The sequence below is a fragment of the Zonotrichia albicollis genome, chromosome 1 (genome assembly GCF_047830755.1).
Source record: "Zonotrichia albicollis isolate bZonAlb1 chromosome 1, bZonAlb1.hap1, whole genome shotgun sequence".
In the NCBI taxonomy this organism is placed as follows: Eukaryota; Metazoa; Chordata; class Aves; order Passeriformes; family Passerellidae; genus Zonotrichia; species Zonotrichia albicollis.
The window spans coordinates 132,223,159-132,249,588 of record NC_133819.1 but is presented as its reverse complement, the minus strand read 5'-3'; the positions used below and the strand labels follow the sequence as shown (position 1 = coordinate 132,249,588).

Below are 26,430 nucleotides of genomic sequence, written 5' to 3'. Positions count from 1 at the left end.
GGCTTCAGATATGTTGTTTTATTCCAGTGCAAAGGCTTTTCTTTTAGCAGGCATTTGTCTGTGGTGTTTGCAACCTAAGTACGGCAAGCAGAATCTGAAAATAACACTGGTTAGAAACAGATTCTTGAAACAAGTCATGGTTCATTTCTTGGCAGAGCAGTAACGAACTCTCATAACTGAGTTTTTCCAATCCTGTAATACATTAATTAGTTGGAATATGTTAACATCTCCAGGATCATATCAAATCACAAATTTCAATTGCACATAATTTCTACCAGTGTTTTGGTCCACAAATTATTTTGAAATACACAAGAGATAAAATAAAACACTTTAACCCTTATAATTTTTTAATAAACCCATAGGAAGAAAAAAAAAACATTGTTCAAGAAGAAATCCAGTAATTTAAAATAAATAACTTTTGCCCCAGATTTTTACATTTGATTTATTGCTTTAAAGAGAAAATCCTACACCTGGTAACCTCTATTACCTCCTGCAGCCCTCCTGAGCCATGAAAACAGATTTCAGAAAGATGCCCAAGGCCATTAATTTAAAAAAAGCAACAATACCAAATCCTTTCACCCATTTGTTTCCCAGGTCACAGAATAAAAACTTGTAGGCCTCTTATTTCCATCTTTAGCACATACTCTCACTTGAGACTTAGCAAGCAGCTTAAATGTGGCTTGCAAAAGAAAGACAGGCATGTCCTTACTCCTTGGAGAAAGCATATAAAAGTCATGTGGTTTTTTTTATTTTAATCTTTAGAAACTTGAACTCAAGATGCTAGGCAGGAAAGGAAGGCCAAGCCAAGCGGGTGGTACAAGTAAGTTGCGGACACAGTGTCTTGTCCTGTGTCAGCTGGAAAAGCCCCAGATTGAAAAACAGCTTCACAAGTCCCCAGATGCCATAGGGACATTGCTGCAGACAAAATACTGCAGCTCTCTGTGTGTGCTTTGCAGCATTTGGAATGAAACTGTCTTATGGATCTTCAGCTGAAAATTAAATAAACAATTACCTGGGGGAAAAAAATAGACCTGAAACAAAGTACACACAGTCTATGGCCCCTACCCATTAGTGCCCCTACCCATAACTGCAGCTTAATTCATTTTTCAAGAGCACTTTCATTTGTTTATGCAGGGGATGTGACCAAAACCCCTGTGCTGGCTGAGGTGGATCAATGGTACCACACAGGGATAAGTGCACCCATGAGGAATTCCTTGAAGAAGCTTTTTTGAAGGGATACTGGGATAAAGAGACACCAAGATGTCCCAAATCTGAACACAAAGCCTGTACTGTCACTGTTGCCATCACTGCTGGCTCTTCAAATCAGTGTGGAGACACAACCGTTTAATTAAGGGAAAATTGCACAATTACCGTGACTGTGGTCCTGTTTTTTACAGCCTTTCCTCATGCAGAATTACCAGTGTTAACAGGAGTTGCCCTACTTTTTTAGAGGTATTTTTCCAAGACATACCAAGAGAGGAACCCTGGCTACCCCACTTCCTCTGAAGAACCATGCATTTTCTTCGCTAAAACCTTCTTTTGCTGAAAATAAAAGCTAAAACTCAGGCCAGACTGTGCTAAGAGATCCTAGAGCCCACCCCAGTACAGCCCAGTGCACAGGACTCCTCTGGGAGGACGTAAAATGTCAAGTACAGTACCCTAATCCTGCCTGGGCTGGGCACCTCAAATGTGTCCCTGCGCCCATGTGCCTGTGGTCATGGCAAACATTATCTTCCCACTGCTCACACAAATACTTATTTCCTTGGAGGATAAGAGAATTTATCTGATGGTAGGAGATAATCAGGATTGTTCCACACCCAATACAAAATTATTTTTGTTTTTTAGTAGACACAACTCTATTTGTTTATACTTCATATATACTTACAGTTTTGACTCCTGAACAGGAAGGAAAGGGTTTAAAAGGGATTATATATATAGCAGAATACTTTGAAATCACTTAAAAAAATTCTAATTTCTCACATTTGCCTTTAAACATTTACACAGATCTGACGAGTTCCAAAGGGGAATTTTTATAATCCTGTTCTGTGCTCATTGCATTTAAAAGCAATTAAAACTCTAAAAATGTCCTCAAGAGGCATTGATACTAGAAGAATATTCCATTTCATTAATGGTGATTTGGCTTTTGTTAAGGCTTCCTTTATCTTTAGGATACAATAACAGGATAAATTAATTAGGATTAAATAATACTATGTCTCTTCAACATACAGGAGTTCAATGTATACTTGAATATGTTCAATAAAAAGGTGCTACTGATCCTTGTTCCAGTGGTGTTCCTCCTGTTAATTGGCATGTAAAGTGCTCTCTTCTTTCAGCTTTGCCTTTTCACCAAGTCTTCTTCCTTATTCAGTGTGCCATAGCATGAACAATGAGAATCTGGTTGTATTTTGCCTGTCAGATTTTCTCCTAAGGAAATGTGGTGAGAGAAGGAAAAAACAACAACTTTGTGAAGAATTTTAATAAAACATATTCCCCACTAATCCATCATTTAAACATTCTTTGCTCCAGTAATCATTGTTTTCATTTGACTAGTTGCAACAATAGCTTGGAAAAACCCTGAAAAATTCTTTGAAAAATCTGTTGGGAACAGGAATAGAAATCAAGTGAACAGTATATTTATTAAATATGACTAGAGCATATTTGTGACTCAATTCTCCTAGGTCATCCCATTATCTGATACCTCATTTAAACAGAGACAGAAAAAAGCCCTACTTACCAGGAATATGTCCACAGTCAATAAAAGGGATTTGTAAATGCTCCTCTTTTTTATTTCTTGCAATTATAATCACACCAAGGAAAGACAGGAGACACCTGCAAAATAACAGTGGCACAGTATCATTAGAAACAGTTCACTGTATCTGAGATGAGAATTTCTTTCCATGTTTCTTTTTCAAGGACTTCCAAACCCAAGTTGCTGAGTTTATAAAGAAACACTTCTTCCTGGCAGCTCTGTAAATTTATTTTGGGCTTCTTTCAGTCTAGTTTTGCCTCCTGAAGCTTTATTATCAGTTCCAAAGACTCCAGAGCCAAAATTACACTTCCAGCAATATATACCTAATCAGATGCCTGTGGGTGTGAGACCTCAACATTTGAATCCCTGAGCAAATCTTCCCTGAGCATTCAAGCTAGCATTCTAGCATGTGCAATTTCATTAACAACTCAGTCTGGCTGCGGACAGTTGACATCTCTGTTGTTTTTCTTGTTTGATTGCGTGTCTCAGGGGCAGGCTGTAAGCCAGGAACAGTGAAAAACTGCTATGGCTGGACACATCTTCTATCTGCTGTGTGTTGGACACACAACCCCTAACTCCTAGCTGCCAAATACATGGTTGCTCATCTCCATGTTTTGTGTCCTTTCCAGCAGTCAGACAAGATAGTGGCTGTGTGCACCTACTCCAGCCCAGCTGCAGAAGATGAAGATGTCTGTAGCTATCAGCCCCATTTATTTGACAGCACTGTGTGCAAGACATCTCCAGCAGTTCTAGGAGATCTTTTAAACATTTTGTGCCCATTATTATTACTGTCACCTCTCCCAAAAGCTGTTGTGGTGCTGATACCCAGGTTTCTGCTCTCACAACACCTAGGCCATTCTTCAAAAAGATATTTAGCATGCTCTGAATTTTTCTGCAGGCACACTGTGTCTTTCTTGACACAGGCAGATGGGAGAGAGTTACTACAGTACTGCCTTGTAGGCAAGCAGCTCATATAATTGCCCATGCCTAAGGGCAGGAAAAACCAGCCAGACACCAGGGGAAGCTAACATGGGAGGAGATGTCTCACAGCTGTAAAAGCACCCCTAGAATTTGATATTTGGTGGAGAGCAGTGACTTCTCCTTCCTGCTGAAGGAACAGATGATGCTGGTTTTTCATTCCATCGTGAGATTAGTAGTTCACAAGTGTCTCACATTTTTACATTTTTGGATTCAAAGCCAGGCCTCTAAACTCCCAAAGCACAGACATCAATCTTTCCTTTAATGTTTTTTTTATCCTACTATAATGGCTATTCCATAATACTTTAATAACAAGGCGGTTTCTCCTTACTGAGAAAAGAAGAGATTGCATAAGGCAGTGCTGTTTCAGTACAAACCTTAGTGCAGATTTTAGGCTGATACACTCACCCGAACAGAAACATGAACACGCTCAGTAAAGCTGCACTTTGGAATTCCCGATAAAATATGACCCCTGGAATGTGACAGAAACAAGAATTGCAGATCTTGACTGGCTTCCAAGTGATATGAATTACAGCTGGGAGGGTCAGGAGAAGTGTCATGCTTAAACGGAGCAAAAAAAATCCCAAATAAGGTATTAATACACATTGTGATGTGTTCACTTTATGTCCTATATTCCATAATCTAGGCTTTCTCAAGATACTGCATAGGGCTGGAGAAGATTTAGTCAATCAGGCTGGAACACGTGCTGGGCTAGTAATTGCACAGATGCATGTATCTTTTGCATTGTCAGCAACAATTTCTGTGCAGGTCAAACTCGAGGTCTTACTCACAAGGAGCGACATACCAATACAGCTGAGAGGTTCTTCATGGACTTCGTTAAGCTACTCCAGCAGAGCATGTGGACATCTTAACTCCAATTGGGAACAGATTTTCAATAACTAACTGTGTCCCTGAGGTTTACTCCAAGTGAAGGGCTCCAGCAGCCAAGTTTGCCAAATCTTTCTGGCTGAAGGGGTCGCTAGCTTTTTCTGGTCGCCCCTCTTCCAGGAATTAGCACCTCTGTAGTGGAGGTGACAGAACCAGATGTGTATCTGGATCTCAGCTGCCCCTATTAACAGCCAAGTATATTAGCTTTAAACCACTGATGAGCACAGTTTTGCTAAGAAATGCCAGTGGGACCCAGTGCAGCTGAAGTGTGACTGTATCTTCAAAGGCTGTAACTAGGGATGGGGGAATCACGACACGGGTACCTTCTACAAGCACCCCAGCAAGATTCAGCAGAGGTTGCTTTTCTAAGCCCTACAGTGGTTTAACTAACCTGGTGCAAATGCATGTGTATCCACTCTCAAAGCTATTAAGCCATTCCTGAATAGGTACTTGATCTTATAAGGAGGCACCAGGCCAAATTCCCCATATGGTCACAGGAACACAACCCCCTTTTGGCACAAGTTTCTTCTCGGTCACAAAGTGTAGGTCTCTTCTAACACAGGTGTTGAGGCAATCTGTGCGTGAAGCTAACTCCCCTTCTCATTAATGGCAGCTCTGCATGAGAAACTCCTGCACAGCAATGACAGGAAAGCCCCCAGTGTGTGTTAAAATGAGTCATAAATGTTCTAACAACATGATCATTTTGGCTCATTGCTGATACAGCATCTTAGTCGTCCTCCCAGCTCATGTTCTTGCGCTGCACACCATTTCCAAGATTTGCAGTCCCTCTTTAACAATGCTGAGTTCAAAGTTCTCACCCAGAATAAAATGTTAAATGCTTAAAAAGTTTTTGTAGTCATTTTATTTCCTTCACTTAACCCTGAATTCCACCTTCTGAAATGGAATATACACTAACTACTATGAAGCACAGCTGGTTGTCATTTGAGTAGTTTGCCAGGCTGTTAAAATTACTCTACCAGTTCGTATAGGGAGAGACTGGTGTGCACATGGTAAATGCATTTACTGGATGTCAGTATGAGGCTAGGATAAATGCAGGTACTTCTAGTAAGCCAGCAAGGTACAGTGAATCACACATAATCTATTCTGGAAAGGTTAGAATTTGATTATTTTTATAGACTTATAGAATGATTTGGGTTGGGATGAACCTTAAAGATGATCTAGCTCTAACACCCTACCATTTATCTTGTTTCAGAAGTTGTGAACTTATTTATTTTTCAGAATTTAAACACCTATGGCTTAGGAAAAAATTATTTCTATGAAGACAAATATGACAGGTTTGGGTTTCTATTCACAGGATTCCTGTTCTAGAAAACCTGATGTTTAAAAAATCTTTCTGTAGAGGAAGAAGGTCAGAAACAAACCTGAAATGATGGCACTGGTGGTGAAGAACACAAAATTAATGGGGACAACTGCTGTTGCTTCATACAGATGCATTGCTTGATTCAAGAACCTGAAAGATAAGCATTATTGTATCTCATGCCTACAGGAGATCCCTTGCACTTTAAGTCAGGTTAGGCCACTTCCTGTCAGTTTAACAATAACTGTGACCATTTCTTACCACAACAGCAAGTAGCCTTGGACAGCATACACATAGTGAATTTACTTTCTGGTTTTGACTCTGCAGAGTACAAATGAATAGGCGAAAGCAAGAAGGTTGGCATGGATTCTTCTGGCCACAGGTTTTCAATGGACATATTTTTGAAGCATTGCTGGAAAAAAAATTTTTGCCACAGATAAGGGAGGAATGCTGGGGTATTATTGCTTATGATCTGCATTGGTTCTTGGAAGCAGTGCTGCCTGCAAGCAGCCAGGGACAAGTTGCTCTAATTCAAACAGGTTGTGTAAGGGTACAGTGGCATCATGGACATGAACATGTGAGTTCTTGTAGGAACTGTTTCACTTTGCTGAAGTCCACATTGCTGCTACTGCTCACTCCAGCTAGACAGAAACACCTATTTGTATGTTTATCCATGCAACCACATCCAGAAACCCTGTCCTGCAAGGAAAGTCCAGGAAGGTGGCTTCAAGCTCCTTGGGTTGGAAACTCTCTGCCCTGCTGTTCCAAAAGGCAACATGACCTCTCACCAGAAACATGAGCAAGAGTGTGCAGGACCACAGGAGCATGCATTGCACACAGCCCTGCAGGACTGAGACACTGGCCAGGGAGCAGCCAGCACAATCTGCAAAAAGGCAAAGCCATTAACCCACTTGTACAGAGACCACAGCTATCACCATTCACCCACAGAGAGATGAATCATGAGCTGACATCGTGGATGCACCTGTAGATATTCTGTTATGTGAATGGTCATTTCAGAGAGAAAAATCAGGAGTCTGCAGACTATATTCAAGCCTGTAAAAAGAACCACACTTGAACATTTCTCTGGTGCAATATACGCGCACAGTAAAAATCCAAGCTTGGATCTGTTTTAGCCATTAAAATAATTGCGTGGTTATTTTAGCAACTGTTGAACAGTCTCCATGGTGCTTTAAAAATAAAGAAATCCTACATATCCACAGGATAGTCAGGATTTTGAAGTCATTGAAAACACCTCATTATTTTTTCCCATTTGCAACAAACTTGGTCACAGGGACTAAATCAGTGATAGCAAGGCCCCGTGTTGGATCCAGGAGATTGTTGCAGCACAGGCTGTTCTCAGCTAATGAATGACAGTCATATAAAATAAAAGAGCAAACAAATAAAATGAAAAATTTAGACTGACAGCACTGTCCTTCTTAGAAAATGAATCTAAAAGAGTAGAGAGAAAGGGATGCTGAGCCCACGGAACGAAATGGGCACGTTCACTTCTGCTTTAAATTTGGCCAGCAAAGGAGGGAAAGAAAAAAATGACAAGATGGAGAGGTTAATTCAGCAGCTTCTTATTTACCAAGCTCTTATTTCCTATTGTAAATGCCCTGAGCTGTTCTCCCAGCAAAGACAAGCTGGATGTAAATCACTTTATAATCTGTTACCAGGGAGTTCCTGAGTCAGCCATGGAGAGTCAGTGCATAATAATGCATGGACTTTCTGATTCCACATGGGAATGGTATGTTCTGCCATGAAAGAGCTGGGCTGGCCCTTCTACCAGAAAATAATCATGCAAGGAACTACTCAGGCTCACACTGGAGCAGTCCAGATGAGATTGCTGAAGGCTGCTATCAGCACCAGAAGCAGAGGGACAGGCAGAAAGGGAACAGCCTCTGTTCAGCTGCAAGACATATTTTACTGTGCTGCCACCTCCAGCAATCTGCCCAGGCAGCACAAACCAAGCACTCCACAGAGCACAGGCCTGCAGGGGAAACTTGAAAGTACAGCCAGGCAGGATAGCAAAGTGCCACATGCAGATTTAACAGAGGCAGGGAGAAAGTTGGGGTTCACTCCCTTCTCCAGTCTGACTAGGGCCATAAAGCTGGGGAACAGACATGGATAATGAGGATAATCACGGTCATTTGATTATTCAGCAATAAAGATTTCTAAAAGTAACCCCCAAACGACTACATAGGCATAAATTTCACTTAGTATGTTAAGACCTGTGCCAAAGCTAGACAAGTAAGTTTGGGAAGACCTCGTTGAAGGTGATAATGAGAGGAGGTGGTGTCCATAACAATCAATTACAAACTAAGAAATAAAGTTTAAATAAACAGTACAACCAGCTGGAGGCAATTTTTGCATCTGTCAGGGCTCTGCCAAAATTTGTTGCCTTAATTTGCAACTTGTATCTGGAATCATTATCAGTACCAAATAAAACTGTCAGATAAAACATGTATGAAGGTTAGTAGGTAAGTGGAATCTCACTTACTTGACTTGGAAAGCACAAGACGTTGCCATTAAAATACTCATGACATAGAAAATGGAGTAAGTTAGCTGCATTTTCCCCTTCACAGAAAGTGCTATCATGCTGGACACAGCCTTAACAGCAATGACAGTCAGGGATGCTGCAAGGGAAGGGAAGAGATTAGCAGGGCAGGACTCAGATTAGCACTTCAGTGCATCACCGAGGGAGGACAAGGATCCAGGCCAGAGCCACAGGGCTGATCACTTAAGATAAGACTGAGGAAGGACTTGGGCACCTAAAACAAGTGTATGATTTGACAAAATGCTTGCTAAGCTACTGTCTAAGCTCAGTGGCCTTAGATCCAAGTACACTTTGTGTTTTGCCTTTAAGCCTTTTTAGCACACTGAACTCCCAGCTGAAGGTGGTACAACAGCCTCCACATCTTCCACAAATACTTTATTTAGTTCCACACACTTTATGTAGCTAATTTGGAGCCCATATTACAGCATTCAGGAGACATCTGAAAGGTCTGGCTATCTGTTCAAAGCAGTTAGGATGCCTCTTTATAGCAGCCTGCATGTGTCACTGGTAGCCTCAAGTAACTCATCATCCTCAGGATTTCTCTTCTGAAACAGGAGCTGGACAAAGCTGATCCCAAAGCACCTAAATCTCCCCTTGCATTATATATATGAAGAGCAGACAAACAACACAGGGGTCTGCACTTCATCTCAAGAGCAAGGCTCTTGAGACCATTTACTGGATTTATCCCACAGAAAGAGTATTTCAGTAGTGTATTGTCAATCCATTCAATCACTACCATTGTATCACCACAAACAAATTTCAGACAGCAAGCAATGGGTTTTATACATGTCACCAGTTCAGAGAGGTTTTGCAAGAGAAATCTTTCAGAAAAGGGGCTGAGAGTTTAGCTAAGAGTTACTTTAGATTTCCTTTTGGAGCTCTTGGTTTGTGGAAACTAACCCAAGAAGTCTGTGATTACTGCAAATGAAATGTAACAAATTCAAAAAAACCCTGAAAAATTCAAGTCAGGCTGCAGAGATGACCTTTGAAGAAAGGTAATTAATTGTCAGGAGCAGCATTCCCCAGCTGAGATCCAGTTCCACCCCGGTGCAGAGCTGAGGAGTGTTGGATTTCAGTCTGATTCATCCTTCTTTAACATTGGGATTGGCAAGGAGACCTGTGCTGCGCAAAAGGTTCAGGCCAAAGGTTGAGAGAAAAGGAGGGGGAAGAAGAATGAATGCAGGTTTGAGGGTTTGATTGCAAGCATTTTTCTTATAGAAAGTCCAAAAGTTCAGAGGGAGTTTAAGAGTTGCATACATCCTGTGATGATCCTGTTAATGACCATGAGATTCACTGTTTTCATGACAACCTTTCCCCCCAGCACTTCACTTCTTTCTCTGTAATGGAAACAGGTGAAGTGCTTTAACAAACACAGCTGTAAAACTGAGCAGAGGTCAAACACTGGCCTGCAGTGGTGCAAATGCTGTGATACAAAGTCAAAAATACACTCAAGCCCCAACAAGACATCAACATAAAACTGAGATTTGCACCCTAACATGGGGAAGTTATTATTTTAAAAGAACACTTACAGGTAAAAATTAGTATTTTGAATTGTCATGCTAAGGGTAAAGATTGCTAAGTTTTTTTTCTGATGAAAGGCCAATTTCCACACCTTAAAATTTTAACAAGACAGAAATTAAAGCACCAGGAGGTTTGGTTGGTTGGTTGGTTTCTATTCTTTGAGAAGTGAAATTATCTTTTTCAGTAAAGTAACTCCAAAACAAGTTTCAAACCCAGGAGTTGTTTTCTCTGTCAGAATGAGCTCCCCTTAAAGTTAGTGTGACAAATGATGTCACTTTCCAGCTGTTAGAGCAGAAACCTCTGAAATCCCACTATAATCTGAAATGTTTTCCCCAAATTTATGATAACTGAGTGTATACATGAGGTAAGATGATTCTCGCCAAAAGAATCTGTAGAATTGTACTAAGCAAAACTTCATCAGATTTTGTGATCACCTCTGTATTTTCTTGATGGTGAGAGCAGCTTGCATATGCAGTGAAACACAAGGCTGCCCTCTCTGTAAAGAAACCTTTCCATCTTTAATTTACATCATGGAGTACGAACACTCCACCAGGACTATATCACCTTCCATGAGCACTCACCCCTGCAGCAGGCAGGGCCTTGCAAGGGCAGTGCCTGTGTCACACACAGGCAAAGTAATGGACAATTTTCCAGCTCCTCCATCACTTCACTCAGCAGAAAGGTCAGAGACCAACCAGAGTGCTCCAAGTGTAGATTTGTGGGGACTGCCCGGCTCCAGGACAGCTGCAGGAACCAGTCAGATGCAGTTCTGAGTTTCATGCTCAAGGGAAATGTCAGCATTTCAGAAGGTCCCATGAACCAGGATTTGCTTGTTTGTGTCTTTTTTAACAGAGCAGAAACAATGACACATTTTTCCTCAGGTTGCATAAGCTCACAAAAACCTCAGCAGCCCTCAGCTGAAAATGTATTTTTGGTTGGTTTCAGGCAGAGCAGCAGGCTGCAGTTAGTGCCTGCCAGGGCACGGGTTTGCAGCCCTGCTGCCGCTCCACGTGTCCCTCGTGTCCCTCGTGTCCCTTTGCCACCGGGGCTGGCAGGACACGGGGCACAGGCAGCAGGGCTGGCCAGGGCAGTCCCCAGGGCTTGCTCGGGGCAGCATCACGGTGGGCCAGCCCACAACTGCAGCAGTGAGGTGGAGGAATACATCTGGAAATCTTCAGGCTTCCAGTTATGCAGGAGGAGGAGCTGGACCCGGTCCAGGACTGGCTGGACCTTTGCTCAGGAGTGCACAGTGCTCCACACTCCTCATGGCTGTGCTGGAAGCTGCAGAGCAGCTCAGGAGAGCTTTGCCAAAGCTCCAAGGCTCTGTGCTAGGAGCTGGGGACAGCCACACTCACCTGTGCTGGGAGCTGGGGACAGCCACCCTGATCTGTGCTAGGAGCTGGGAACAGCCACAGTGATCTGTGCTGGGAGATGGGGACAGCCACACTCATCTGTGCTAGGAGCTGGGAACAGCCACACTGATCTGTGCTAGGAGCTGGGAACAGCCACACTGATCTGTGCTGGGAGATGGAGATAGCCACATTCACACTTCCCTCCTCCAAACCAACAGCAGTTAGACCTAAGGCTCTGGGGGCTCTTCCATCTCTGCCTCATGCAGGGAACAAGGAAATCCTGCAATGCTTGCGCAGAGCTACAGATCCTAATACTCCTAGGCCTCGGAAAGCGACATAGGAAGACTGTCCCCAAAAAGTTGTTCTCAAAGTCTGAGTTTTTAGCTGAGAAAGAAACCACTCAGGGTTTTTTACCCTGAAGGGAGGGAGTTAATAAATCTGTGAGGGTTTTTACATTCAGTTAAATACAAACTTTGTACCTGGCAAACTTTAGTGAAATTCTATTTTATCAAAAACCCTCATGGTCATCTCCATTAGAAATGTAAGTCTTTGCAGACTGCAAGTCTTTGCACCCACTGAAATCAGAGAAAAAATAACCTTATACTTTGATGGCACCTTTCACTTCAACCAAAGTCTTGTGTCCCATGAGGGTTTCATGGAGAAATGACAAGACAAGGACAGGAGAATTTGTCACATGGGGGGGTGAAAATTTGTGATATAACCCTACAAGCATAGGAGCTTTAGAGATGAACTCCTGACATGTCTCAAAATAGATTCAAGTTTAATTTTATTGAAAGATGCCAATAAAATTATCTCCTATATTTTCCCTGGTTATTGATTGTGGTGACAATGATAGAAAACAAACTTCAGTGGTCCACTGAGTTCTTGTTCTTCTTCAGGAAAGGTGGTAAAATATGAAATGTTGCATATGCAAGTAGTCATAGATAATTAGAAGTTGTAGTACAGTCACAGCATATCACTGCACTTGTTTACAGAGAATTTAGAAGTTCTCCAGCTTTTAGAGAACAGATTTTCACAGTCTGCTCTCCAAAGCAAAGTTTTGAATAGTCCACTTTCCCAGGATCAAAATCTAAAGTTTTATTTAAAACAAGTTTCAGAATATCATTACACATAGCATATTAATTTGAGGGTATCTGAAAAAAGAAATAGTCCCAGCAATAAGCATAGAAACTATGTTTAAAAATCATCTTTTCCCTTCAGAAAGAGACCGCAGTAAAAATCATGTGAAATGTTTCAATGACTCTTCTTCAAGCACACTGCTTTGAAATGGCTCTAATCTAAAGTGTCTGGAGAGATGGAGTGACAAGGAATTATCAAGTAACAGACAGGAACATTAAAGTGAATAATATGTTCTTACCCAGTAGAGCTACCATCATTAGCAAAACCATGATGTGTTTCACAGCCTTTCTTTTGTAAAAATAGAGGAGAATGCAGAATATTAGAATTTCTAAAATCTGAAAATAAAATAAAAGAAAGTTAGAGCTGTGAAACTATGTAATGAATGCTTCATTCAAAGTCTTTGAGATGTCACATTCATTTTTGCTGCTCTATATGTTTAAAGCAAAGAATGGCTTTATAAAATATCTTATGTTAAAAAGAAAAATCTATTGACAGTTGACTGAGCTATCAAAGAACAGTTGTCATTTATCTTTCCTGTTATAGCAAAAGTTAAACTTTGAGCATTTTTTATATCCTCAGTTTCTCATTACCTCAGTCCAACCCCCTGGTAGTTGCAGGTAGTGGCAGGCAGCACCAGCTTTGGCTGAACCAGGTCATCACAGCTGGCTCTGTCCATCACCCTTCTCTTGCTCCTCATCATTTCATCATTTCTTCTCTTACTAAAGCTACAATAAAGCTCCACTGTCATCTCCTCCTGCTTAAAAGCAAACCAACCCACCAAGAAGACACATCTGAAAGGAAACAGCCAAGCAAAACAATCAGAAGGACACTGGAGTCCCTGATGGCAGCTCTGGAAGGGGTGCCCAGGTCGGTGTGCATGGCCTCCCCTACCTCCAGGGGAACCCCAAGAGCAGCCATGGTGTAGGGCCAGAGATGGCAGTCCTGTGGCCAAACCCGGGGAGATAAATGATGTTTGCTTTTCAGGGCTGCTGTTTAAGTTTACTTAGCTCTGTCAAGTCTCACATGCTGAGCTGGAAATCCAAACAATTAGTTCTCAGTGCTGCCCAGCAGCCTAACTATTCTTCTGTGATTCTCTGCCACTTGGTGACTGACCTACAGGTCATTTTTAATCAGAAGACAAGGGAGAGTCTGTGACAATTAAGTTACACTGCAAGCAGAGTCCATGGCTCCCAACAGGGGCTCACACAGCTGGGGTGCCCCAGCTGCTGCTTAAAATTTTTTTCTGAGAACTACCCAAAACAGACCTTAGTTTCATCACTGATAGTGTGATGTGGTAGTGATAAATATGAAGTCCAGGAATGGGAAGGACATAGATTATATACTCTGTTTAGAGGAAATGAAGGAACTTTACCTGCTTAGAATCATCTTTGCTATTATTATTATAATCTCTACTGAGGTCTCTTCAAGCCCACATATCATCAACATTTTTAATAATCATGTTTTCCATGTTTCTAAGCTCTACCAGAAGGCACCAAAACAAAATACCCCATTGGCTGCCTCAGATGCTTTTCTGGCATATACAAGATGGTCTTCTAGGCACGTCAAAAGAAAAGCAGAAGTGTTTTGAACCTGACTTTGCAGAGATTAAATATTAATGACCCAATTCTTACTATGCTTCTGTTTAGGGAAACCTAAGAGCTTCATCTATGATTTATGTCTTCTGTAGAGACTCCAAGAGCACATAAGCAAAAGAGAAAAAAACAAGCTAGGGTAGTCATTCTTGCTCAGACATAATTGTGCTACTGCAGAGACTCAGAAGGTGACTCAAAGTTGTCTTGTGGGAATAGGGGCTATTCTGCAGAATATACCAGCTGAGTGCCACATGGGGATGGTTTACCACCCACAGAGAGCATTTTGAACCATTGGAGCTTTGTATTTCTCAGCAGACCACACTCTGGGGCTACTTTTAGAAAGATTGTTGGACTGTGTTGTACTTCTGTACTGTCTCCTCATTGTATATTTAGACTGGAAATTCTGCAGCTTCTGCTGCACTTTTTTATATCTCAACAGCCAACCTGTGCTAGGCATTTTACAACCAATTTTGACGAGCTTGTTCCCTGTCCAAAGAGGATGTTTACAGCAGGGTTTGCTTGATCCTCCAGGAGCATACCAGGGTAATCAGGCTGATATCTCAGTCTCCTGTGGAGCCTTTCGCTTGTCCCCTTTCTTTGGTCAGAGGAAGCTCAACACAGATGAATGCACGGCATAGAAGGAACATATAAAGTGTTAAATGTTGTTGAGTCAAGATTTGCTCTGTATTTGCTCTGTCCTTCCCTACAACCTATGCTATACATGCAGAATTAGATGCTGGCTGAGGTAGGGAAAAGAAATAAAAGAGAAACAAAGTTCAGAGGTTACCTACAACCTCCTCACAATGTCTCTTAAGAAGAATACAGCACAGTCTTCCTACAAATTCAATTGTATTCTTGAAAACTTGTCCTGAAATTAAGTTCAAAAAGTCCTCAGGTGGGGAAAAGCCCTTTTCCAGGAATCTGTTGTTTTCAAGAAAATGTGAATGGTATATCACACAGAAATTTCTGGTGTCACTGAGTGTGGATAGGGAGTTTTCTCTCTCCCCCATGTATACATAAATGGGTGAATCAACAATTTAAAATCAGCCTCTAAAATGTCAGGCTACTTTATCATCTATAAGTGGAACTGCATGGTAGAGGGTGATATTCAGTAGAAAAGAAAGAGCATTGATGTCCCTATCTTGAAATCCCTCCTCATACTCTGCTGATTGCATGGACTTCTTGAAGCTCTTGTAGATGCTGAAGCTATCCTTACTGAGTTTCCCAAAACTCTTGAGTATTGCCTTCAAAAGCCTCTCTACTGCCTGATTAAAAGTACATGTTGTGAGTTATACAGCATGAATATTAATTTTTTCCACTGAGCTGAATCAGCATCTTCCAAGATCTTTTAAAGGGCCCAAAAAATTGAAAGAGAGTTTAAAATGCACAGCAAATTGAAAGAGAGGATTAATGTGTTTTATGGTAGCATGTGATTTGTGCTTAATTGGTAGTTAATGGATAGTTAGATGCATGTAAAGTCTGCAAGTTGGCTAAAAAGATTAAGGTCCTTAAACTGCCTACTCAGTGGCTTTCTAACTGAGATTCCTACTAAGAAAAGCCAGGGCACTAAGACTCTAACTTGAGTGAATCCCTGTTCTGGGAAATAGTAACTGCTTCTGAAGCTCCAATATTGCATTTTTACATTTGGTTGGAGGAAAACATTTTCAGCTTTCCAGGGGAAAAGAGGGACAGAAATTCATCCTACTCACTCTGGTCTTGTTCCCGATGTTAATTAAATACATCAAATAAGATATACGGTGTTTGAAGTTTGTTTAAAGACACTTTAATCAAAATGTTGTTTTTGTATTTGAATTCTATCTCAAGTTCAGATTAACCTAAGTGGCAGTGAAGTAGGGCACCCCTTCACATCTCAGCTCCACACAAAACTCCTTTCAGCCAGGCTTAACAACATGGGAATAAAACAGAGAGATATGAAAGACAAAAAGTAGAACCAAGAACATAGCCTGATTTTTAAAATCATAATTCCACCACATTCCAGAAAAGCCCTGAAACTTAGAGGTACAGGCAGACAAGGTGGCATGAATGCATATATAGGAAATTTAAACAGTACCAATATTTAGGTTTTCCCCCAAGTTCCCCAAATATCAAAATCTTTCCACTCTTGCTAATCCTGCACAATTATGACTTTCCCCTGACATGAAGTTAAAAACTATCTTTTGTCGCTGCACATTTTCAGTTTGGATTCAGTAGGATGATGGCGAACTTTCTCTCCTTTGAAAGTCACACAATTTATCTTCAGGAGGAGTTTTTCTACCACTAATTCATAATGCTATAGAAAGCCCAGTAACCCCAGTTTTCTGAGTAAGGGAGTAGCACAAACCAGATACTCACTGAATATACCAAAAAAGGCCAGCTCACTAAGTAATTCTGCACTTGTCTTGCTGTGAGCTCTTGAGGTACACTTGGAGCAAATGTGACCAACAAGTATATCCCTGTTATTGTCAGCGTTCCTCCTTTAAAGAAAAGGACACATTACTTTGGAAATACAGTGCTTGGTAATTGTAGTTATACTTGACTTCCATCTGATCAGGAAATAGTTTCTAGAAGAAACTAGAGAATAGTTTTTATTAGGAAATAGTTTGTAGAAGAAACTAGAAACAATTTAAACAGATCTATACTTAGTCAATTGGATTGCCTTGCATTTGTGGTCTTATATAGTCTAATTTTTACTAAAGGCTCAAAGAATTTTGGAAATGTGAAAAAAAGTTGTCAGTAAAGCCATGTGAATTAGGGTTCCAACTCAACAATGCAATTTCAAGTGTGTCACAAAGGAGAATTAATCCTTTGTATTTCCCCCAGGCACAAAGTTCATCACACAAACTTAGCCTAAACTGAAAGGACAAGTTTCCTACTAGTGCAGTCAGCTAGATGATTAACCAGTGCAAATAAACCTGACTGTGCCAAAGTCACTGTGGCCACAGAGATGTGCACAAGCCACCAACCTGCCCTGGAAGCATCAGATGCAACACACATGTGCCACTCCAGTGCTCAAGTGAAGCTGTCACAGGGCCAACATTCTGGCCGCTGCCTGTTGCATTTGCAGATCTATGAACTGTTTTATAAAAGGATGATTTGCAATAGACTGTTCAGCCACTAGGCTGCCAGGGCCCCATTTCAAGGCTGAACTTGCATTATTATGCTTTTAATAAAAATCTGCAAGTTCTGCCTTGTGGACATCTGCCTGTAACAAACACAGATGTTCGCTGAAGTATCAAGATAGAAGTGAGATGATCCCAAGATCATAAACTGTATTGGATTAAGGAAGATATTAGCTAATCAATTTTTCTTCAAGTAATCTTTAAAATTCTTGGTAAAGCTATAAATCGGTGAGGAATGCAGGGCTCAGGAATACAAAACAAAGCACATCCGGAGGGTTTTGTTGGCACTGCTATCTCAAACAGCTCCCTTGGAAAAGCAGAACTGTGTTATATTTATGTGCTTGCAAAACCATCACCATATTTCCCATCGTACAGCTCATTCTTATGGAATGTAGCAACATTGTTAAATCCATCTTGCAAAGTCAAACTCACAGAAATAAAATAAATCAGCTGAATACCAGTTAAAGCAACACACAGTGTTTAAGGCCATAAGGGAAACATAATCAGTGAAGGGAGGGAGGGTTTGAATTTAGCAGCTGAGCTGGCAAACTTGGATTCCAAACCTAAATAAATCATATATAGTATTCCTGGAACGATACTGAACAGATCTCTCCAACACATTAATGAGAACAGCTGTCCTCACTACAGTTTGGACAATCAAGCCTAGATTTTAGGAGCCCACAGAAATATCAGGTGCCCTGCATCAGGTGCACTGTCCCAGCTGAGGTGGCTTGGTGTAAAGCCCAAACCCTGAAACCTGCTTTTCTCTCACCATTGCTGCATTCAATGGGAGCACTCTTGATATGCAAAAACATCTTGGACACAGGCAAAAAGTTGTCAAGCTTTTACAGCGAAGACCACATTTCCCAGCTGAACACTTGACAATATGATTATTTGTTTTTTGAAGTGATAAAACTAAAACTAAAGGATAGTTATCACTTTAAATTGAGCTTGAATTTTTGTGCAATAGGTATGCAGTAGGAAAAAATATCTTATATTTGAATAAGTAACTCAATAACTTCCCTGATTTTATTAATTCTGTGTTGTACTCATAAAGATAATACTAAAGACAACCTCAGAGGCAAAAATAGAAAATGAAAATAAATTTGAGCAATAAGGGCACATAAGGAATGAATTATGGTTATAAGAGCAGAGGATTTGGGAATACAGTCTTTTCCTCATGCATTGAAGATTCTCTTTTATCACTTTTTCCCAATTTTGAAAGTATCTGCCTTGAAACACTTGCTTGGGAAAGTGGGAGTGTGAAGGTAGGGGGCTGTGTGAGAGTTACAGCTTGCTAAGCATATGGCAGCACACATGTCTAAATTAGCAAATGCTTACTTACCCAATATATCAGCAGTCCTCATGGTCTTCTTTAGGAAAAAGACAGAAATAAATGCACTACCTAGAAGAGATATATAAAGATTTTTATAAATATACATATATTTGTTAGAATATCAAGTGCTACTGCAGAAACCTGACTTGGGACAAGTTTAAATATATCTCATGGGTGTTGTTTTTGCACCATACCATGATATAAAGAGCCAGCAGTCCACTCCTGCAAGCCACCAAAACTCACTTCCTGTAAGATTTCAGACGTATCCAGCAGGCTCTTACATGCAATGCCCTTCTTATTTCCCACACAGGGACACTGCTGGAACTGCTCTGATTCAGTCATGTGTGGAAATGTCAGGAAAACTGGGCACTGATCAACCTTACTGTTTCACTGCCCATTTGGCTACCAAGTCACTGTATGGACGTGCTCAAGGCAAACTGCATCACAGAGCAATAAAATTCTGCTTCTTTAGTCTTCAATGTATTAGAGGCTTATAAGCAAAGTAACAGCAGCGCAATTGAGAAGAAGAAAGTCACTGCAAGAACGTAGTATTTAGTAGGAGCTAAGTGGTCATGATGTCTGCAGGCAAACAGGGAGAAAACCCACACACGTACAGGAACACTCTCCATGGTCTTTCACAGTGACTTGCGCTGAGGAAGGAGAAAACTGCAAGTCCTAGAAATGATTTCCTGTTTTCTGGGAAACACTTTCTCTTGCTCAGCTCTTGCATCTGACCCCTGCCAGCCCCTAGTCCTGCCTCCTCTGGATGGGCAGCAGTGGGGGGTGAGCAGCAGCAGTGGTCAGGGCAGGATTTGTGGTTAGCAGCTCAGTGGGTCGTGTGCTGGAGAGGAAGAATGGCTTTGAACTTAGGATGGATGAGACTGGGAGACATGGCTCTAGCCCAGCACACAACAGCTACCTCTAAAAAGAAGAAAAAGAGGCTGGATAAAAGAGATGAGTAAAGTCCTCTGTGAGAGGTACATCAGCAATGTTTGATTCATTCACCTCAAAGAAAGACTGCTCAGGAGGAACAGTGAAGGAACACATTGAAACAGTCATGGAATGCTGCTACAAGAGCTCTCTACTTGTCTACCGCATGGTTTATTCTTGAAACAACAGTTCAGCATTTTTACAACTATCTTTGCCTCTTTATCTCTATTGTTCTCGTGGAAAACTTAATTTGTGGTTAGCTAGTAGATGTACTCTAGAAAAATCTAGAGAGGTTCATACCAAGAGGTAAACAGAGAATTGGAATTCAGCATCAGGCCTCTGTTTTCCAGTCAGCAGAAAATCAGAGAGAGCAGAAGTCATAAAATTAAACTGTAGCAAGAGTGATGGGGATCTGTGCACACGAATAAGCACAATAAAAGGATCTTCAACTGAAAATGCCTCACTGAAATTAAGTTGCCTGATATGGTTTTCTTTATTCAATTTTACAGGGATGACTTTGCTGAAGACACTGAAGGTATCCAGGCAACACTGGCAATAGAAGAGCTACCTAGGTTTAGGAAAAAGGGACAAAAACTGGTAAAGAAGCAACAGCATCCAAGATAGTGCAGGAATTAATTACTGCTCTGTCTCCCTGCTCTCACAGCTTTTACAAATCCCACCTCAAATCACTCACCTAGATAGTCTCTGTCACAGCAAAGAGCTGCAGCTTAAGGCACAGATACCTCAGTGATTTTTTTTTTTTTGCTGTTCTTTTTGTTTGTTTGTTTGTTTTGAGTGCCCCATGTCTGGATTCTCTGCCTTCAGCAGAGGTCTAGTAAATGCAATTACACTGTTGGCATCCAATCTGGGGTAAGATGAGTTATGCCCAAATGCCAGCTTACAGGGATCCCAGCCTCTGAGGCTGGCAGTGGGCACAAGGAGCTGCTGGAATGCAGCCAGGTAATGAAACTTGTCCCTCTGCTTTAATAATGCATTCAAATGCAGCAAGCCCTCTCTCCAGAGAGCTGGTATTGCACCAAACATCATGAGCTTAACAGAATCTATGTATAATTAATACTCTATGAGGAAGAGTAATATGTAGAGGAATCTAAAAATAGGAGAGGTTTTAAGGACACATATTAGACCATCTGGGAGTAGAGAAAAAGCTGCAGTAGGAAGGGAGGTATAACACCAAGGTGAATGAGGCCCAGGAGATACTCTGAACACACAACACAGCTGTCTCTGGGGTAAGCTGCCAATGCTCCAGTTGCACTCAAGTGAAGAAGAAAAGGTAATGGGGTAAATAAAGGAGAATAAGCAGAGAACAGTTGCACAGAACTGATGAGATGCTAGAAGACATACATGACTGATGAGAAGCCTCACAAACTCTGGCTGTTATCTCCAGAACTAAACTTTAGGTAAGTTATGGTAGCATGGCCAAGAGAATGTGATATTTTAATTTGACTTTTGTTAGTTTTCTGGGGTCTAATCTCCTAGGTTTGACCATGGGGTATTCTTCCATATTCCTCAGTTTTCGAGGTAGGCTTGAATCAGATTAAAGCAAAGAATCCCAGAGCTGATTGTCTTGTTGCAGATGGGCCAAGAAGGAGGAGTACAAGAGGAGCCTTGGGAATGCAGGCTGGTGTTTGCCAGTTTTGCCTTCTGCTGGCTTTGCAGCCTTTTCTGGCCGGCAGGACAAATGACAGACATCAAAGTGCTCCCCAGGAGCCCAGAGAGAAATCCAGAGCCCTCCCAGCTGCTCTGCTCCTCCTCCTGAGCTCCTCTGTGCTCCCACTCACAGCTCTGGGTGCCCTCAGTTGCTCAGGACACTAATTCCTCCCAAAGAGGCAGTTTAGGCTCTGTGCCAAAGGCCAACACACACTCTCTGCTCTGCTCTCTGCAGGGAGGCCTCCAAGCTGATCCTGCTTTGAGCAGCAGCTTGGGTTAGGCATTTCTGGGGTTCCTTCCAACCTGAGTTCTCCTAGGACTTGTGGACTCTTTGCAGGAGAGCATGTGGGCATCCAGAGGCTGATAACTAGGCCTACCAGATATATGAATATAAACCCTTACTGTATCCCAAATGCAGACCTGCTGAAGCTCCCCAGACTCTCCTCTCCTTTCCTACCCTGCCTCAGACCACAGGTGAGGTGTCTTGCATCTTCCCACCTCTCCTCCTCTCTACCAGTGATGTTCTACCCCCATACTTTCCTCCTAGCCCGTTTACCCTTGATTTCACCCCATCACCACAGTGTAAGTTTAATTCCCTACCACTCAGCCCAAATTTTTCCTTTCCCATGCCAGAGTTCTTTTGCTCTTCCTTCATAAAAACTGCGCTTCCTCCTCCTCCTCCATTATTCTGATGTGAGAAATAAACTATTGAACATTATGTTTCAGTCTGTGAGTGAATAGACTGAGGAACTTGGGCAATTGCTGTGCTGAAAAGTATGAATACATCTTTGCAATGGTTTTTTTTTGTTTGCTTTCTTTTTTTAAAAAAAACATAGTTATAGAAATTGAGATCTGTGACAAAGTGAGGAATAGTTTCCTTCTTGTTGTTTTTTCTTTTTTTTTTTTAATTGGTTAGCAATAGAATACAACAATACAGAAACCCAGACAAGAAATCGTGTCAAAGCTGGCAGTAGCTTGGGAAAAAAACAAGCAATTTATCATTGTTCTGAAGCCTCGCTGGTTTAGAACCCCTGGCTTTGGGAATGCAACACATGGACAGCCCCAGGGCTGGATTATCAGCCTTCAAGACATCAAGGCATCCTTGGCATCTGAGAAGACTTGGGTACTTTTGAGTGAATTAGAATAATTTTTTAGCTTTTTCACTAATTATTAAGGTAAAATTTCCAAAAGTGGGCAGAGATCCAGCTCCCATTCCCAGTGACAGTGGTGGCCTGCTAGATGAAGAGAAGGGCAGAAAATCTGTAGATGATCTGTTAAGGATTAAACATCACAGAACCAGCACATCCTAAGGTAATCCTTGAGTTTGTTTCATGCCTTGATTGCATGCTTGTATTAATACCCATAATTTGAGAAGTAAATAGGTCCTTTAAAATGCTTGTATCCACATGACAGAGCCTTTCTTAATGCTCATGAAATTAAAATGGAAAATATGATTTGACACTACATCAAAATCATGATAAATAAAAACTGTTGGATGGAAAAGGGGGGAAAAGGGTTTGTTCAGGAACTTGTTATCTAAAAATCTTCATCTTTTCATACATCAGCATAAACCAGGCTGGTTTACATTCATTATTGAATGAATATATTAATTATATATTGAATGATCGTATATTCACATATATTGAATAAGAATGTATTCATTGTAGCATGTGAACTTCAATGTCAATTGAAAAAATTGATAAAAAGATTTGAGTTTTTTATGGTATGCAATTAAGTGACTTGAGGAAGGGCTGTAATGGTGCTACACATAGCTCAGTCAGATGCTCATTCTCTTAGGAGAGTGATCATTCACAATTATCTCCATATGTAGGTTTTCTCCAGCACAAATAGAAATAAAGAGCAGTGTGATGTGTGGGTTCTGCGACTAGCAGACAATGAATGGTGAGAATCCGGCTCACAAAATAACTCCTCTGCTTCCTAGACATGAAAGCTGTAGTTAGGATTGGGTTGTGTTTGTTTCTTTAAGAAAGGGATAATACACAACAGAAGTAAAAGATAGAAAACACATACTGATTCATGGTATGTATTTTGTGTATTTTGTCCAATCCAGCCATAAAAAACTCAAGTGTGTGTACATGATTTATTTTTCCTATGCAAAACTATTTCACAAAACACTATTGAGCTGTTTTCCTAATACTAAAGCTGTTTATGAATATAACCTTTTTGCCTCTTGTTTTTACTGTCTAATTTTACCCTAAATAGTTTTTGTAACAACTGTTCGTTACAGTTATATACACATATAACTGTTCATAACAGTTAATAACAATATTATTATATTTTTTCCTCTTTTCAATTCCTAGATGAGCTTTATGCACGATTTAAAAATATTAATGCTCTCCTAATAAATGCAAAGACTGATTGCACTACTGTCTTCTCAAACAGTTTAAAAAAATCCACAAAATTTCATATTTGCTTTAAATGTTAATTCTCTTAAGCTTAACAGATTCAGTCAGTTAAAGGCATTTAAACTCACCCATGCAGAACACTTCACCAGTGGTCTGGATGAAATACCAAGGGAAGAGAACTAGATATGAGTCAAAGACTATCTCACCTCTCTCAGTTTTTGCAACAATATTTCACTTTGAGACCAAGCATTTACTCTGTATTATGCAATTAAAGGGTGTGCTTCCATCTAATCAAGCAGTTTAAGTTCACCCAGTTGATTTTGCCCTAAATCATTTGAGCAGTGCTCCAGTTATGAGGATGCAGTTGCTGGCAGTCACATTCCAAGATGTGACCTCAGAATATGCTTTATGTGAACAGACTCTCAGCCTGTCTTCCAAGCTGAAGTGATTCAGGACCCTCCCAGTACTGAAAACTTGAAGATGCTTCAATCCATCCCCAAACAGAAGCTATTGTGGTCTGCCACAGAGTCAGCAAAATCTGGAGAGACGATGAGTTACACAGTACATTTAATTGCTGCAGCTCAAATGACACCTGGGAACAAATTCATTACATCTAATTGACTTCTAAAAGCTATTCTTAGTTTATATGATGGAGATTAATGCAGCACTGAATACAAAGAAAGACATTACAGATGCCTCTTGACAGCTGTCTCGCACACTGAACCTGTAACATTTCTAACATGATCAAAGATTAGTACTGGAAAAGTGGTGAACAAAACATGAAACATTTTTTCCCATCTGAGAAACTGCTCAAAAGAGAGACCATTAAGGTGCGCTTAATTCTGGAACCCGGTATATAGGACATACACACTGCAGAGAGAAGGAAAACCCTGAATATCCTTTTTTTTTTGCTTTTTCTAGGCAAGTACAAATCAAGTATTTTAAAGAAGAGTTTAGTGAATGCTTCCTAGGTATCATTAGTAACAGAGTCCTCAGAATTCCAAGTTCTTGGGCAACAAAGATGTAACATTACAGTGTGCAGGAGAAATCCATTTCTACAGGAGTATCTGAGAATCTTCCTAAAGTATCTCAGGAATATAACTTTCCCAGGACTGAAGCCTCCCACTGCTGTTTACAGGAGCATATAAAAATGCAAAGGGATCTTAACAATGTCAGGCTGGGTGAGGCAAGTGTAAAGCAACTCCCCACAGAATGGTGAACACTGCAGAAGAAATGGTCTCCAATGCCACTGACTCTTCCTCACCTTTCCCATCCCCAAGTCATTTCTGCAGGCAAAAGCAAGACGATGAGCTAAAAACCACTGCAACCTAAAATTACCCAAGCTACGTGTAAAACATGACTTTTACTTTTTAAGTATAGAAAGTTTCTTAATGATCACATCAAACATGTATTACTCCTCCACTTTTAAATTAAAAATTTACTAATTTCTCCTCTTGAAGAAAACAACTGCTGTCTTCTCAAACTATTTAAAACCCTGAACAGATGTAGAGCTTGCATCATTGCAACCACACACAGAAATACTTCCACTGTGTAAGAAGAAAAATATATAGTTTTTCTCTCTTAATTCTAAAAAAAAAAATAAAAAATTAAAGTTATTGGTACCATGCCAATTCATGATCTTTGGTGCTCTATTCTTTTAAAAACAAGACACTGGAACAATCCAGCTCAATAGAAAGAGGCACAAAGTTTTCACTATTTAATTGATACCAGGTTAAGTGCAACATCCAGTTGGATGTAGTTAAATGTGGTGGCAGAGCATAATAGATGTTGGCTCCATCTATTTTAAGATGCCTCCCGTCTCAGAAGTCTGGATATGTATGATGGGTACAGCCCAAATCCATTCTGGGCAGAGACTCCAGTCTGCCTTCTCCTCCTCCAAACCCTGGTTTGGAGCAAAGGAAAGCAAAGGAAACTCCCTGCAAACCCAGAGACCTGCAGAGAATCCCCTGGATGCCTGGACACACTGCAAAGCACATTTCTCCCCAGCACACCATATGTCCTGCATTTCCAATGGCACTGAGAGTCAGCCCTTACCATATGGGACATGCTGACACTGAATTTGGGAACAAAATGCTTCTCAGAAGGTTGGACTTGGGGTTCAGGTATGCATTTGGAGTTTGTTATCAAGTACTTAATTTGTTCATTAAAAAAAATTTAATTTATGAAAGACATTCAACAATACCACAAAAAAACCTGTGAGCTAGACTCTGCAAAGGCCACTCCCACCACTTAAAAGTGGTCACCCCGTCATGAGAAAACTATTTCTTGATCTTTTAAACTGGAAAACCTGCTGCCTAAACTACCCTTGGCCCAGTTGCTAGCAGATGATGCACACATGACTTGGGCAGTTTGTCACTGCCCTAAATGATGAACTCTTTAAAATTGAAGGGATGCTCTCTCTCTGGCTTTAATTTCAGAAGACAGGAATGTATCTTGTAGTAGGAAGTGTTACTGGGAAGTTATTGCTGTAATTTTACTGTCTGCACGATTTTTACTTGCTCTTCCTTAAGGGAATGTTTGCTAGACTAAATAAAATTTCAGATATTTCTATTGTTTGGGCTGTGAAATGGACACTGTCAGCTGATTTATGGGAATGGAATATAAGATATTAAAGTGCTTTCTGAGATCTTACAGAATAAGCATTCTGAGACAGTTTAAAAGAATAAAATGGGTGAGAATTTTGGTAAGATATAACAGTTAGGAAAATGGTTTCTTGGTATTTATTGTAAGTGAGGGAAGTGTCAAGTGCTGGGATCACCAGATGCAACATTTCTTCACTTTCTGAAAAAGCAAAGAAGGAATCTGCTTGGATAAAAATCTACCCTAAATGTGATCTCATCTTTTACAGTTTAGTAAATATTGGGATTTTTCTTCCTACTCACTGCTTTTTGCTTT

General features: G+C 40.7%; 1 protein-coding gene across 1 annotated transcript in view; it reads right to left on the bottom strand.

The window, feature by feature from the left end:
* Positions 1–336: 336 nt before the first annotated feature.
* The window catches only part of NIPAL2 (NIPA like domain containing 2), a 49,553-nt gene continuing 23,459 nt past the window's right edge, over positions 337–26,430 (bottom strand). The window contains 8 exon segments of the mRNA XM_074528879.1: positions 337–2,424; positions 2,735–2,829; positions 4,136–4,199; positions 5,998–6,086; positions 8,434–8,569; positions 12,742–12,838; positions 16,448–16,569; positions 18,560–18,619. Of these exon segments, the coding sequence (XP_074384980.1) occupies positions 2,330–2,424; positions 2,735–2,829; positions 4,136–4,199; positions 5,998–6,086; positions 8,434–8,569; positions 12,742–12,838; positions 16,448–16,569; positions 18,560–18,619 (758 nt within the window). The 3' untranslated portion in view covers positions 337–2,329.